Source organism: Lepisosteus oculatus, chromosome 2, assembly GCF_040954835.1.
Source record: "Lepisosteus oculatus isolate fLepOcu1 chromosome 2, fLepOcu1.hap2, whole genome shotgun sequence".
Classification (NCBI taxonomy): domain Eukaryota; kingdom Metazoa; phylum Chordata; class Actinopteri; order Semionotiformes; family Lepisosteidae; genus Lepisosteus; species Lepisosteus oculatus.
In genome coordinates, this window is record NC_090697.1 from 29,308,452 (window position 1) to 29,325,351 (window position 16,900).

The 16,900-nt window shown below is 51.8% G+C and overlaps 1 protein-coding gene across 2 annotated transcripts in view; it reads left to right on the forward strand.

Moving 5' to 3' along the window:
* alk (ALK receptor tyrosine kinase) overlaps positions 1–16,900 on the forward strand; it is a 254,508-nt gene that overhangs the window by 225,353 nt on the left and 12,255 nt on the right. For both annotated transcript variants that reach the window (XM_069199140.1, XM_069199141.1), the window contains exons 12-22: positions 347–518; positions 928–1,075; positions 2,072–2,188; positions 3,093–3,243; positions 3,831–4,007; positions 5,416–5,514; positions 6,339–6,500; positions 11,732–11,845; positions 13,018–13,204; positions 15,209–15,299; positions 15,601–15,665. In XM_069199140.1, the coding sequence (XP_069055241.1) occupies positions 347–518; positions 928–1,075; positions 2,072–2,188; positions 3,093–3,243; positions 3,831–4,007; positions 5,416–5,514; positions 6,339–6,500; positions 11,732–11,845; positions 13,018–13,204; positions 15,209–15,299; positions 15,601–15,665 (1,483 nt within the window). The remainder of the gene's footprint in view (positions 1–346; positions 519–927; positions 1,076–2,071; positions 2,189–3,092; positions 3,244–3,830; positions 4,008–5,415; positions 5,515–6,338; positions 6,501–11,731; positions 11,846–13,017; positions 13,205–15,208; positions 15,300–15,600; positions 15,666–16,900) is intronic.

Sequence of the window (16,900 nt, forward strand, 5' to 3'; positions counted from 1 at the left end):
TGGTATGAAGACAGGTGTTGATCGCACTTTAAATATTGTATATATAGTTTTCTTTTACACACCACACACAGTAAGCTTCATGCACATTGCTTGACAAAGATGGCGCATGTGCAACGTATGTTTTTTGGGAGTGTGTAGGACTGCGGGCACTTGGCCAGAGCTGCCATCTTGTCTGAACCTGCCATCTGCTCATCAGACACACACACTGTGCCAGCATATCCCCCCCACACACACACAGCCTTCTGGGAAATGTAGTTCTGGCCAAACCTGCCATCTTGCCTTAATCTGCCATCTCCTCGCAATAAACACTGCGCCAGTCTGAGCTCTCCCTCTCTCTTATGTGCAGTTTCAATGGAGAACCTGATATTCAGCACCTGCGGGGCCACAGGGTCACGAGGGCCCACACCCACACAGTGCAGCAACGCCTACCGCCACAGCAAGGTCAACGTCACCGTGGTGACAGAGGGGCCGCTGAGGGGTGTCCAGATCTGGAGGATCCCAGCAACCGGCGACTACAGGTAACGCAGGCAGGATGAGCACAAGGAGAGCCCAGGTAAAGTGCACCCCATCTTCTGAGAGCAAGACCGAAGATTTCAAGCAGAAAGAGACACTGTGTCCACGTGTCTCTGATCCTGTCTGTCTGTATTTCCATCTCTCTGTGTCCAGGTGTCTCTGATCCTGTCTGTCTGTATTTCCATCTCTCTGTGTTCACGTGTCTCTGATCCTGTCTGTCTGTATTTCCATCTCTCTGTGTCCACGTGTCTCTGATCCTGTCTGTCTGTATTTCCATCTCTCTGTGTCCAGGTGTCTCTGATCCTGTCTGTCTGTATTTCCATCTCTCTGTGTCCACGTGTCTCTGATCCTGTCTGTCTGTATTTCCATCTCTCTGTGTCCACGTGTCTCTGATCCTCTCTATCCATGTCACAGGATCACAGGTTACGGTGCAGCAGGGGGGCGCAGTGTAGAGGTCACCGAGAGGTCACACGGCGTGTATGTCGTTGCGGAATTCCTGCTCCAGAAGGACGAGCTCCTCTACATCCTGGTGGGCCAGCAGGGAGAGGACGCCTGCCCCAACGTAAGTGTCTCAGTCACCCCGACAGCGGGTCCAATCGCAGTCGTGTTCCAGGCACCCTGCTGGCACCGGGCAGGTTACACTCTCACACGCAGGCCTGGGCCAAATCCAGCCTTTGAAGTTCTTATATTCCTCTCCCACATGATGCCAGAGGGGTCAGATAGGAGTGGAGGTCGCAGGACAACCAGCAAACCAACCAGCCATCCATCCATCCAATTCAGTGTCATGGGAACGCCGCAGCGTCTCGGCAAGCAGCAAGGATACCCCCTCGACTGGAATTGCGCCCCAGGAATTGAACCAGGGCCCCAGCACTGCACGCCGTTCTATCACTATACCTCCCTGCAGGGTGCCCATGGAGCTGGAATCTGATTTTGGAGGACCTCCTGGACCCCCAGGACTCCAGACAGGTGGAGGACGGAGACAGGAAGCAGGATGCTAGCAGGTGCAGGCTGGGAGCAGGCCTTACCCTGGGGCTGCAGTGCGCCGGCGCTGACGCTCCGGCTCGGGATTGGATTCGTCTGGCGTTGTGTGGTGGAATGTTGTCAGAACCCGGAGCCCGGGAGTCCAATCCAGGGATCTGCGGCTGCAGCAGACTGGCTTGCTGTAATACAGCTTGAAATTGGATTTTTGAGCTGAATCTGCGGGGAGCGCTTGTGTCTCGTGACTCCCTGTCCCCCCCCCCCACCATGAAGCACGCTGACAGGGTGGGCCGCAGCGGGATCAGGAACCCTCTCAACGGAACTCCATCGCCACTCGGATTCTCAAGTTCATTTGTTCAGTGAAGACAAGGGGGTTCAAGTGAATCGATTGAGCACCCACAAGTTTGACCCTCTGTTTCTCCTGGACCCAGTCCGTTTGAAGTTCTTGCGGGTTTAATGAAACCTGAGCCAGTGCTATGTCTGGATGCTCTGTGTGGCGTGGCCACTAGCAGATTTGAGAGAATCAGTACTTGCAGATCTCACGGCCCTCTCGCTCTCTCCCTGTTCCCCTGTCCTGCAGCCTGACCCCGCCTTCAACCAGCTGTGTCTGGGGGAGAGCAGCCTGACGGACAACAAGACCAGGACGATGACGGCGGGAGGGGGCGGGGGCGGGGGCGGAGCCACCTACGTGTTCAAGGCAAGTGTGAGCGGGCTGTTTGTGACATCATCGGCAGGGAGTGTCATGGTAACACAACCTCAGTTCAGACCACTGGACTGGTTCTATAGTCCCAGCAGAATAAGGGCTGTAAAAAACACATCTGGTTTGGTGGTGCATTTTTACAGTAGGGCAATCTTACAGTCTTTGAGCTAAAGCTGTTTTTTTTCAGCATAGGTCTTTGCAGGCAAATGGAGGGCTGTGCCTCGTTAGATTTAACTGTGGTATGCAATAGAGAAAGCAGTGATCCTAGTGAAAATATATCAGGATAAACTCTTATACGGTGTGCAGTGTGAGATTCAGGCTTAGTAGTGTCGCGGTGGTCAGCGACTCTGGTCTTGTAACTGGCAGCTTTTTAACCATTCTTAACCCCTCATCCCAGAGCTGTCTGGCAGATTGGTCACTGCCAGCGCAAGAACAGGCTGGGCCTGGATTCCCAGGAGAATCAGGAAATGACACCGGTGGACCAGTAGGGGGCACTGCTCCCTCAATCCCGAAAGGGGCCATGGAGCTGCGCTGTTGTTCCAGCTGATGAGACACTAAGCTGAGCTCTTCGTTACAGTCCCACCCATTAAAAACTCCACCAGACCTGCTGTTAGAGCAGGGGTACTAACCTCATGCCCTGGAGCTACATGTATGTTGAATACTCCCTGATAAGCCTAATAACGTTTGGCTGACACTTTTATCCAAAGCAACATATATTTACAGCCGGGTATTCCATCAGAACAGTTCAGGTCAGGTGCTGGCTAGGGGTACAGCAGCAGTGTCTGTCATGGAACTCGAACCCGCAACCCCCAGACCCGAGCCCAGAGCCCTGGCCCCAGGCGTGGGGAGCCGGTGTGTGTGACCGGCTGTGTGTGTGGTCAGGCCTGTGCTGTGCTTCCAGGTGGTGGGAGGGGTCCCGGTGCCCCTGCTGATCGCGGCCGGGGCCGGGGGGCGGGGCTACAGCAGCGGCCAATCGAAGGACGAGGAGGAGGAGGAGCTTCTCGAGACCGACCCCTCTGTCCCGGGGCAGAACGGCCGTTCGGGCGCTGCAGGTAACGTCCCAGGGCGATTCCAGACCTGACTCATCAGTCAAGAGACCCCTGTGAGCTGTTCGGTATCGACTGTGGTCCCAGAGGTCGGGTGGGGGGGGGGAGTCTAGGGTTCTGGGGTTCCTCTGCTTCACAGCTACACATTTCTGACTCACTCAGAGCTGCACACAAGTGCTGAAACTGAAACCCTATGCCATCAGAGTTCAAGAAGATTGATGGATATCTGTGTGAGTGATCTGTGTTTTGGGGTGCTGTGGGGGACCCTGTTCTGATAACTGTCTCGCTGTGTGATGTGATGTTTTGGGGTGCTGTGGGGGACCCTGATCTAATGTCATCTCTCTTGCTGTGTGATGTGTGTTTTGGGGTGCTGTGAGTGACCCTCTTCTGATGACTGTCTTGCTGTGTAATGTGTGTTTTGGGGTGCTGTGGGAGTCGCTGTTCTGATGTCATCTCTCTTGCTGTGTGATGTGTGTCGCAGGGGTGCTGTGGGGGACCCTGATCTGATGTCATCTCTCTTGCTGTGTGATGTGTGTTTTGGGGTGCTGTGGGGGACCCTGATCTGATGTCATCTCTCTTGCTGTGTGTCGCAGGGGGTGGTGGTGGCTGGAATGACACTTCTCCAGTGCCCTGGGCAGGACAGCCCCTGGTCCTGGGGGCGCTGGGGGGTCAGCCGTGCCCCCAGTCTCTGCCCGGCTGGAAGACCCGAGGGGGATTTGGGGGCGGTGGAGGGGCCTGCTCCGCAGGAGGGGGAGGAGGAGGGTATATCGGTACGTCCCAGGAGCACAGCCAGCCAGAGGACACCCCTCTGAGCCCCACACCGTGTCAGACATTAAACACACACTGAACATTAACATACATTACACTCTCTCTCACACAGTTACACACACTGAACTGTCACACACTCACTCTCTCACACAGCTACACACTGAACTGTCACACACTCACTCTCTCACACAGCTACACACACTGAACTGTCACACACTCACTCTCTCACACAGTTACACACTAAACTGTCACACACTCACTCTCTCACACAGCTACACACTGAACTGTCACACACTCACTCTCTCACACAGCTACACACACTGAACTGTCACACACTCACTCTCTCACACAGTTACACACTAAACTGTCACACACTCACTCTCTCACACAGCTACACACACTGAACTGTCACACACACACACAGTTACACACTGAACTGTCACATACTCACTCTCTCACACAGCTACACACTGAACTGTCAGACTCACTCTCACACACAGCTACACACTGAACTGTCACACACTCACTCTCTCACACAGTTACACACACTGAACTGTCACACACTCTCTCACACAGTTACACACTGAACTGTCACAGACTCACTCTCTCACACAGCCACACACACTGAACTGTCACAGACTCACTCTCTCATACAGCTACACACTGAACTGTCACACACTCACTCTCTCACACAGCTACACACTGAACTGTCACACACTCACTCTCTCACACAGCTACACACTGAACTGTCACAGACTCACTCTCTCATACAGCTACACACTGAACTGTCACAGACTCACTCTCTCACACAGCTACACACTGAACTGTCACACACTCACTCTCTCACACAGCTACACACTGAACTGTCACACACTCACTCTCTCACACAGCTACACACACTGAACTGTCACACACTCTCTCACACAGCTACACACTGAACTGTCACAGACTCACTCTCTCACACAGCTACACACTGAACTGTCACACACTCACTCTCTCACACAGCTACACACACTGAACTGTCTCTCTCTCACGGCTGCACACCAAGCTGTCACAGACTCACTTCTTTCCTGCTGAGCCTGAGCCTGTGTCTTTCTCGTTACTGCAGTATGAGGGGTGTTTTTTCACTGACTGAGCTTGCTTTCCCGCTGTAGTTTCTTCAGCAGTCGCTCTGGGTGAGCCGTTCTGTCTGCCATCACAACACAGACTGCAGCCTGTTGGGCGTTTTCTTTCACACACTGTGCCTCGTGCCCTGAGGTTCCAGTACACCAGCTTGTAATTCCTGGTTCAGCCTCCTGAGAAACGCCTGTGCAGATGCCTGTTGAAGTCAGTTTTTGAAACATCACCCTGTAAGGTGCCACGTCAGTAAGGAACTTGCTCATTTCCTGTCATACCCCTCCCCGCCAACAGGTGGCAGCACCTCACAGGACGATGATCCCACAGAGGACGGGGGGGATGGAGTCTCCTTCATCAGCCCTGAGGGCAAAGCCTACCTCATGCCTTTGAAAGGTAGGACACGAGGACCAGGAGCCACCTGTCAACGCCTGTGTATTGTGAGCGTAACAGCGGCATGCGCATTGTGCTGCTGCTGAGGGTTTAGGAATGGGGCTCTCAGATCAGAGCACTTCTCTGCTTACCCAAGCTAAAATCTGTCTAAGAGAGACGAGGTTTCTCCTTCAGCCCCTCCTCTGTGGCTAACGCGAGTGGTGGCCAGGCCCAGGTCAGACTGTCTCTGAGTGCAGCCGCTGGGCAGCGGACAGTGTCCTGGGCTGGAATTTCACCTGGCTGAAACACAGAGATCCACCAGGGTGGGCATCCAGTCAGAGCGAGCTTGATAACCGCCTCTCTCCCCCTGTCCCCCTGTCTCCCTGCCCCCTGCCCCCCATCACCCATCCCCCTGACCCCGTCTCCCTGTCCTCTGTCCCCTGTCCTCTGCCGCCCTGTCTCCTGCCGCCCTGTCCCCTGCCCCCCATGTCCCTGTCCCCCTGTCCCCATCTCCCTGTCCCCCTGTCCATTGCTGCTCTGTCCCCTGTCTCCTTCTGCCCTGTACCCATCCCCTGTCCCCCTGTCCCGTCCTCCTGTCCCCTGCCGCTCTGTCCCCTGCCGCCCTGTCCCCTGTCCCCTGCCGCCCTGTCCCTGCCCCCTGTCCCCTGTCCCCTGTCCCCTGCCACCCTGCCCCATGACCCCTGCCGCCCTGTCCCTGCCCCTGCCCCCTGCCCCCTGCCGCCCTGTCCCCCTGTCCCCATCTCCCCGTCGCCCTGTCCACTGCTGCTCTGTCCCCTGTCTCCATCCGCCCTGTCCCCATCCCCTGTCCCCCCCGTCCCTGTGCGCAGTCATGGAGAGCCACGGGGAGGTGCTGATCTCCATGAGCCTGAACTGCAGTCACTGCGAGTCTGGAGAGTGCCGGCAGGAGAGCAGCTCTTTCCAGATAGAGTGCTTCTGCGAGCCGGGGAAGCTGCTCGCCCCCGACCGAGTGTCCTGCCTGAACGCCACAGGTACCGCCGTTCCGCCCGGGCCGCAGCGCAGGTCTTGTGTGACCTTTGCACTCAAGCAATACACTCCCAGTACAGTTTGAGGAGCAAGCCTGGTTTCCACATCACAGGTGATAATGTAAGGGTACATGTATTACAGGGTAATAGCTCTTTCCCCTGTGTAAATAAGAATAGTTACAAGCTAGAGGAGGACTTCAGCCCACTTGGAAGTTATAATAATAATCCTTAGGTGGAGCTGCACACTGCTGGTGGTGGAGGGGAGTCCCCATTACCTGTAAAGCGCTTTGAGTGGAGGGTCCAGAAAAGCGCTATAGAAGTGTGAGGAATTATTATTACACAGGACACTCCACTCAAAGCCCTTTAGTGTGTAGCTGTGTGAGAGAGTAAGTGAGTGACAGTTCAGTGTGTAGCTGTGTGAGAGAGTGAGTGTGTGACAGTTCAGTGTGTAGGTGTGTGAGAGAGTGAGTCTGTGACAGTTCAGTGTGTAGCTGTGTGAGAGTGAGTCTGTGACAGTTCAGTGTGTAGCTGTGTGAGAGAGTGAGTGTGTGACAGTTCAGTGTGTAGCTGTGTGAGAGAGTGAGTGTGTGACAGTTCAATGTGTAGCTGTGTGAGAGAGTGAGTCTGTGACAGTTCAGTGTGTAACTGTGTGAGTGAGTGTGTGACAGTTCAGTGTGTAGCTGTGTGAGAGAGTGAGTGTGTGACAGTTCAATGTGTAGCTGTGTGAGAGAGTGAGTCTGTGACAGTTCAGTGTGTAACTGTGTGAGTGAGTGTGTGACAGTTCAGTGTGTAGCTGTGTGAGAGAGTGAGTCTGTGACAGTTCAGTGTGTGTAGCTGTGTGAGAGTGAGTGTGTGACAGTTCAGTGTGTAGCTGTGTGAGAGAGTGAGTCTGTGACAGTTCAGTGTGTAGCTGTGTGAGAGAGTGAGTCTGTGACAGTTCAGTGTGTAGCTGTGTGAGAGTGAGTGAGTGACAGTTCAGTGTGTGTAGCTGTGTGTGACAGTTCAGTGTGTAGCTGTGTGAGAGAGTGAGTGTGTGACAGTTCAGTGTGTAGCTGTGTGAGAGCGAGTCTGACAGTTCAGTGTGTAGCTGTGTGAGAGAGTGAGTCTGTGACAGTTCAGTGTGTAGCTGTGTGAGAGAGTGAGTGTGTGACAGTTCAGTGTGTAGATGTGTGAGAGTGAGTGAGTGACAGTTCAGTGTGTGTAGCTGTGTGTGACAGTTCAGTGTGTAGCTGTGTGAGAGAGTGAGTGTGTGACAGTTCAGTGTGTAGCTGTGTGAGAGTGAGTCTGACAGTTCAGTGTGTAGATGTGTGAGAGTGAGTGAGTGACAGTTCAGTGTGTGTAGCTGTGTGTGACAGTTCAGTGTGTAGCTGTGTGAGAGAGTGAGTGTGTGACAGTTCAGTGTGTAGATGTGTGAGAGTGAGTGAGTGACAGTTCAGTGTGTGTAGCTGTGTGTGACAGTTCAGTGTGTAGCTGTGTGAGAGAGTGAGTCTGTGACAGTTCAGTGTGTAGCTGTGTGAGAGTGAGTCTGTGACAGTTCAGTGTGTAGCTGTGTGAGAGTGAGTGTGTGACAGTTCAGTGTGTAGCTGTGTGAGAGTGAGTCTGTGACAGTTCAGTGTGTAGCTGTGTGAGAGTGAGTGTGTGACAGTTCAGTGTGTAGCTGTGTGAGAGAGTGAGTCTGTGACAGTTCAGTGTGTAGCTGTGTAAGAGTGAGTGGATGACGCACCGGCAGCCATAGTGCGCCAGAACGCTCACCACACATCAGCTATCAGTGGGGAGGAGAGCAGAGAGATGAAGCCAGTTCATAGAGGGGGATTATTAGGAGGCCATGATTGGTAAAGGCCAGGAAGACATTTGGTCAGGACACTGGGGTTACACCCCTACTCTTCAAGAGACGCCCTGGGATTTTTAATGACCACAGAGAGTCAGGACCTTAGTTTTACATCTCATCCAAAGGACGGCGCCTTTTTACAGTATAGTGTCCCCGTCACTATACTGGGGCATTAGGACCCATACAGACTGCAGGGTGAGCGCCCCCTGCTGGCCCCACTAACACCTCTTCCAGCAGGAACCTTAGCTCCCATCCAGGTACTGACCAGGCTCACACCTGCTGTGCTTCAGTGGGCTGCTGGTTGTGGGTTGTGAGTTGCAGGGTGATATAGCTGCTATTAGTTATTAGTTAGTGGATCCAAGGTTTTCTGACTGCTTTACTGGAAGATCTCAGCCAGCTGTTTCTTGAGAGAAATGAGGGTATTGGCTTTAACAACATGGCCGGCCAGTTTCCACCTGTGTGCTCCTGGTGGCGTTTCATGGTGGGCTCTGAAGAGGTTTACAATCTTATAATCCTCCTCAGCCCCCCCCCCCCACCAAGGCCACTACACAACCTTCACACATCGTACACACTTACACACATCACACCTGCAGCCACACCACACACACAAGGTCTCAGGCTCCATGCCCATTCCTGCTACATGGAACCAGGAAGAAGATCAAATGAGTAAATAGCACACACTGTACTGTAGTTGAAATGTTCTGCATGCAGTAATTGGGCTGTAGGTTTAGAGAATGCCAATATTTTTAGCTGTAATTGATAAAATCTCAGTTATAGTCATCCTTGCTGTAAAGCACATTTTAAGCGAACACAAGATGTGCTTTAAATGATGCTGATGCAGAGCCTGTGGAGTCACCACTGGGAAGAGCTCAGATTTAAGATAAGATTATATAATTTTATTGTCCCTCCAAAAGGAGGGAAATTTTGTCTTTGGCCTCACCAAACAAAACTACAGAAAAATAGTCAACTCCACATAAAAAATAAATGTAAAAAAGCAATAGCCCTAGCAACACTACAATACATACTGTATAGCACAGATACAGCACCCAGATCTCACTCTGCCCCTGTTACACTATCATTACAACCATCCGATAGCTTCATATAGGGAGAAATCACTTTGCTGTGTTTGATCTGCCGATTGCACAGGAATCAAAGGCTTTCTTGTATACAGTACGTTTTTCTTGCTCATAAGCTTTCTAACACACATCCCCAAAGACAGCTGTTGGAAATGGGAATGAAGAGTGTTGGAGGGGTCATCAACGATAAGATGAGCTCTCCCTTGAACTGCAGTATATCTCTGTACTAGTATTTATATTGACATATATAATATTACAATATCTCCTAGCAGTAGTCAAACTTCTGATCCAATTCCCTTTACTTTTAATACTCAGCCTACCATACCACACAGTGATATCAAATGTAAGGACGCTTTCTACCAGCCTTATATAAACCCTCTCTAACACATTTTTATTCACCAACAAACCCTTTCAGCTTCCTGATCACAAATATAAGCTGACCAGCCTTCTTAAAAACGCAACTGGTAGTCTCCGCAAAGTTTGAGTGTTCATCTATTACTGTCCCGAGGTATTTAAAACCTCCACCGACTGGTTAATAAGAGACAGAGGTTGAAAATCTAACGTACAGCACTGATATCGCAAGTAGCCAAGTAGTTCTGCGGTTTAGTCAAGAGTAATATGCAACATGCTTGACTGACACCACCTTTCCAGTTGACAGTATCTGTTCCAAGTGAGTCTCTATCACTGCCAGTAGATAATCCCACGAAGGCTTAAAAATAAACAGAGTTTAACGACAGGAAATTAATTCCAGTTGTCAGATCACGTATACGCATACCTTAGCTTTGTGCAACAAGTCTCTATCACCCGTGCGCTTTAACAGATTAACAGAAGTTCTCTACGTTATCTTTGCCTGCATATAAATGGAAATTAACCAAAGTGACAAAACACAGCCCTGGGGAACACCAGCATTTAAAACAATTTCTTTTGAAAATCCATTGTATAGAAGAACACACTGTGGGTGACCTGTTGGAAAATCCCTTATGCATTTTACAAACCTTATAAGTTAACTTCCAAACCCAAGAACTGTTCCAATAGCATGTGGGTCTGGAACATATTAGAAATCAAATTAAAAAAAAAGAAATCAAATATGTGCATCTGACTATTGTACATGACTAGCTATGAAATTCACTCTAGTCAAAGCTGCATATTCAGTCCCTTGTAGTTCTTTATAAATTGCAACTGAGATTTACAAACATCCTTCTCCACACTCCTAGCCTATAGGGCGGTGAGTGTTACCAGGCGAGAGTCACTTAGTGCTTTGGCCTTAGGTTTTGAGGTACAGGTACAATAGGCGAAACTTTCCACATATTCGGAACAATTCAAGAAGCAAGTAGTGCCTGAAATCAGTGAGTTAGAACTCCCCTAAGCCGATTATCTGCACCTTTCCCCACAAGCCATCTGGGCCAGGTGCCGTGTGTGGCTTAATCTGGGAGACACTTAACCACCCCTGTGTCACTCAGCCGCAGAGGTGAACTTCTGGGAATCCCCTCAATTATCTCCTTACATTTATCTGTAGGATCAACATGTTAAATCTTCCATAAAAATAAAGATCATTCACAAAGGGTGAGCTAGTAGCACAATTCTCATTCCGTGTTTCCCCACCTCTACCCATCATTGCATTAAGCCTCTTCCACGCTGGCTTAGGGTCGCCTAAACAGATCCCGTTCTCAACTCTGTCTTCCAAATCCATTTTAGCCTTCCTCGTTTTTGACCTAAAGTCCCTGTCTTTCCCCTTGACTCCAGGGGCTCACACGGGGCTCTCCCCAGAGGGACCGTGAATCCTTAAAACTCGACACGCTGTGCACCTACTCCCTGTATTTCCAGCTTTTACAATCCACATTCTTTCACTGCCCGTCTGTAGCCTGATGAGTCTTGCTGATTTCCTGTACATTGTTGGCATTATGGGGTTGTCTGCATGGGGTCTAGAGAGGAAGTTCTTATTTTGCAATTTTTACAGTTTTTCAAAGAAGCCACAAAAGCCAGATTTCTTTACACAAAGGGTGGTGGGAGTGTGGAACAAGCTGCCCAGCCATGTTGTTGAAGATGATACTCTGGCTTTTTGCAGGAAACAGCTGGATGAGATATTGACATCATTCAACTACTAACTAAAAAACAGTCCAGACTGGTCAAATGGCTCCTCCTGTTTCTAACCTTTCTTATGATCTAATGTTCTTGAAATGTGGGGACATGTGTTAGAGCACTCCTGGCATTGTGCACCTGGATGTTCAGAAAAGCCTTTTTTCGCAGATACCCTTTGTCCTTGGGGTTGTATAGTGGGGTTGTGTCGGTGCCTGTGTCCCTGTAGATGGATGTGCTGGATTGTCTCTCCACAGAGATTCACCCCCTGAACACCCAGCCCCATCTCTCTGAGCTAGCCCTGGGCCTGTCCGTGGGCACCTCTGCCCTCATCGCTGCTCTGCTGCTAACAGTCTCTGCCTTCATGATCAGTGAGTAATGACAACTTCAGCCTTCGATACAGCTTGTAACACTGACAGACAGAGAGAGACAGACGAACTGTAATACTGACAGACAGACAGAGAGAGAGAGACGCACTGTAACACTGAGAGACACACAGACCCAGAGAGACAATGAGAGACACAGAGACACACTGTAACACTGAGAGACACCCAGAGAGAGGCTGAGAGACACAGCAACACACTGTAACACTGAGAGACACCCAGAGAGAGGCTGAGAGACACCCAAACCCAGAGAGACGCTGAGAGACACACTGTAACTCTGAGAGACACACAGATCCAGAGAGACGCTGAGAGACAAAGACACACCTGTAACACTGAGTGACACAGCAACACACTGTAACACTGAGAGACACACCTGTAACACTGAGGGACACAGCAAACACACTGTAACACTGAGAGACACACAGACCCAGAGAGAGGCTGAGAGACACAGCAACACACTGTAACACTGAGAGACACCCAGAGAGAGGCTGAGAGACACCCAAACCCAGAGAGACGCTGAGAGACACACTGTAACTCTGAGAGACACTGAGACACACACAGACCCAGAGAGACACAGAGACACACTGTAACTCTGACAGACACTGAGACACACACAGACCCAGAGAGACACACTTTAACACTGAGAGACACAGAGACACACTGTAGCTCTGACAGACACAGAGACACACTTTAACACTGAGAGACACAGAGACACACTTTAACACTGAGAGACACAGAGACACACTGTAACTCTGAGAGACAGTGAGAGACACACAGAAACAGAGAGACACAGAGACACACTGTAACACTGACAGACATGGAGACACACACAGACCCAGAGAGACACACTTTAACACTGAGAGACACAGAGACACACTGTAACTCTGACAGACACTGAGACACACACAGACCCAGAGAGATACACTTTAACACTGAGAGACACAGAGACACACTGTAACTCTGAGAGACACAGAGACACACTGTAACACTGTCAGACATGGAGACACATTGTAAAACTGAGTCAGACACACAGACCCAGGGAGAGGCTAAGAGACACAGAGACACATTGTACCTCTGAGAGACACAGCGGGACATGTGGAGACACGCACACACCCCTGCACACTGTGCCACACAGTGTCCGTGTCTGTCTGACTCCGCAGTGTACCGCCGGAAGCACACGGAGCTGCAGTCCATCCAGCTGGAGCTGCAGAGCCCGGACTGCAAGCTGAGCAAGCTGAGGACCTCCACCATCATGACCGACTACAACCCCAACTACTGCTTCGCTGGCAAGACCACTTCCGTCACCGACCTCAAGGAGGTGCCGCGGCGCAACATCTCCCTCACCAGGTCAGTGCTGCAGCAGGGCTGGGGGGCTGGGGTCTGGGGCTACAGGAGAGCTCTGGGGGTCTGGGGGTCTGAGGGTCTGGGGCTACAGGAGAGCTCTGGGGGTCTGGGGGTCTGAGGGTCTGGGGCTACAGGAGAGCTCTGGGGGTCTGGGGCTACAGGAGAGCTCTGGGGGTCTGGGGGTCTGAGGGTCTGGGGCTACAGGAGAGCTCTGGGGGTCTGGGGCTACAGGAGGGCTCTGGGGGCTGGGGCTACAGGAGAGCCCTGGGGGTCTGGGGCTACAGGAGGGCTCTGGGGGTCCGGGGCTACAGGAGGGCTCTGGGGGCTGGGGCTACAGGAGGGCTCTGGGGGCTGGGGCTACAGGAGGGCTTGGGGGTCTGGGGCTACAGGAGAGCTCTGGGGGTCTGGGGCTACAGGAGAGCCCTGGGGGTCTGGGGCTACAGGAGGGCTTGGGGGTCTGGGGCTACAGGAGGGCTCTGGGGATCTGGGGCTACAGGAGAGCCCTGGGGGTCTGGGGCTACAGGAGGGCTCTGGAGGTCTGGGGGGTCTGGGGCTATAGGAGGACTGAGGGATCTGGGGGTCTGGGGCTACAGGAGGGCTCTGGGGTTGGGGTCTGGGGGTCTGGGAGTCTGGGGCTACAGGAGAGCTCTGGGGGTCTGGGGCTACAGGAGAGCTCTGGGGGTCTGGGGCTACAGGAGGACTGAGGGATCTGGGGGTCTGGGGCTACAGGAGGGCTCTGGGGTTGGGGTCTGGGGGTCTGGGAGTCTGGGGCTACAGGAGAGCTCTGGGGGTCTGGGGCTACAGGAGAGCCCTGGGGGTCTGGGGCTACAGGAGGGCTCTGGGGGTCTGGGCTACAGGAGGGCTTGGGGGTCTGGGGGTCTGGGGCTACAGGAGGACTGAGGGGTCTGGGGGTCTGGGGCTACAGGAGGACTGAGGGGTCTGGGGGACTGGGGCTACAGGAGGGCTCTGGGGGTCTGGGCTACAGGAGGGCTTGGGGGTCTGGGGGTCTGGGGCTACAGCACTGCCCTGGTGAGGGAGATGTTGCGCCGCAAGACCCCCAGGTCCAGGGGTTGGGGGTCTGGGGGTCTGGGGCTACAGGAGGGCTCTGGGGGTCTGGGGGTCTGGGGCTACAGGAGGGCCCTGGGGGTCTGGGGGTCTGGGGCTACAGGAGGGCTCTGGGGTTGGGGGAACTTTGAAGAAGACTTTCTTCCACATCTCTGCAGTATCCAGTAGATGGTAACAGTATGGGTTTTTTCAGCCCTGGAGCCCTGCCATACGGGCCTTTTTTGTGGAATGCCTTGGGGAAGGTTGACCCATGTACTCATCTTCCATCCCTTCTGTAGCTCGTGCAGTGTCACCGTTGGCTTCTCTGATAAGCGCCCTTCTCGTCCGGCAGCTGGTCTCGGCTGTAGTTCCATTCTTCTCCCACCCACATCTGCACGATGGGCTGAGCTCTTTGCAGTGCTCTTGTACTCTTCCCCAGATCTAGGCCTCTCTATAATCATATCCTGGACTTGTATGGCACGCTCTCTCGTGTTCGTTTTGAGTCCGTTGTTTTTGGGAATGTCTCTACCGGGGAGAGGGGCATTTCTAGTTACAGAAGGATTGACAACAGGTGATCCACTGATTTCTTACACAGGTGGAGTCAATCAACACACTGGGTGAGTTTTGGGGTAATGGACGGCAGCTGTGCAAATGTATTTTGTTTTGATATGATCCTCAGTACTTTGTGGATCAGTGCCAAAACAACCTGCTTCAGTCTATTTCAAATTCAGAATCTGCTGCAACAGAACTGTGGAAAGTGCGTTGGGGGTTGAATACTTCTTCATTGTATATGGAGCTGGTGTGGGGGCAGCTGTTTCTAATGGTTTCTTTTGGGAACATACAGAATACCTGCAGACTGTCTTTGGCTCAGGCCCTCGTGTTCACAAGAGCGAGACTGGACAGCGGTACTTGAGGTCGGGGCGCTGGGCTCACGTGCTCTTGTGTCCTGTTTTGTGGGCGCAGGGGCCTGGGGCACGGTGCGTTCGGAGAGGTGTACGAGGGGCTGGCGGTGGGGATCCCCGGGGAGCCCAGTCCCATGCAGGTGGCTGTCAAGGTGAGAAAGGAGAGGTGCAGACTCACTCCGACTCTGCCTCAGGCAGGACTCCAGCAGTCACATACCGCAGTAAGACAAACAGACAGGGCCATGTTAATAATCATTTCCACACAAGGCTAACTCTTCCTCTCATGAAAGTGGAAAAAGGAGGATTCATGTTATGTGTGCCATGTGACACTTGTTAGGTTTCACAAAAATAACCTATGCGTGAGTTATAATGTTACAATTTGTCAGCAACTTGATCTCTGTGGCAGATGTGTGGTGTTAGATTAGCCTAACTGCTCCTCTCCGCTGTGCTCAGACTCTGCCAGAAGTGTGTTCAGAGCAAGATGAGCTGGACTTCCTCATGGAGGCACTCATTATCAGGTAAAAACTACACTGAACATTGTTCACTTTCTGCACACTGTACCCACTGGACAGCTCACTGAGACACTGAACTGTACAATATACACACACCGTACACACTGGACAGCTCACTGAGACACTGAACTGTACAATATACACACACACCGTACACACTGGACAGCTCACTGAGACACTGTACTGTACAATATACACACACACCGTACACACTGGACAGCTCACTGAGACACTGAACTGTACAATATACACACACACCGTACACACTGGACAGCTCACTGAGACACTGTACTGTACAATATACACACACACCGTACACACTGGACAGCTCACTGAGACACTGAACTGTACAATATACACACACACCGTACACACTGGACAGCTCACTGAGACACTGTACTGTACAATATACACACACACCGTACACACTGGACAGCTCACTGAGACACTGTACTGTACAATATACACACACACCGTACACACTGGACAGCTCACTGAGACACTGTACTGTACAATATACACACACCGTACACACTGGACAGCTCACTGAGACACTGTACTGTACAATATACACACACACCGTACACACTGGACAGCTCACTGAGACACTGTACTGTACAATATACACACACCGTACACACTGGACAGCTCACTGAGACACTGTACTGTACAATATACACACACACCATACACACTGGACAGCTCACTGAGACACTGTACTGTACAATATACACACACCGTACACACTGGACAGCTCACTGAGACACTGTACTGTACAATATACACACACACACCGTACACACTGGACAGCTCACTGAGACACTGTACTGTACAATATACACACACACACCGTACACACTGGACAGCTCACTGAGACACTGTACTGTACAATATACACACACACCGTACACACTGGACAGCTCACTGAGACACTGTACTGTACAATATACACACACCGTACACACTGGACAGCTCACTGAGACACTGTACTGTACAATATACACACACACCGTACACACTGGACAGCTCACTGAGACACTGTACTGTACAATATACACACACCGTACACACTGGACAGCTCACTGAGACACTGTACTGTACAATATACACACACCGTACACACTGGACAGCTCACTGAGACACTGAACTGTACAATATACACACACACACCGTACACACTGGACAGCTCACTGAGACACTGAACTGTACAATATACACACACCGTACACACTGGACAGCTC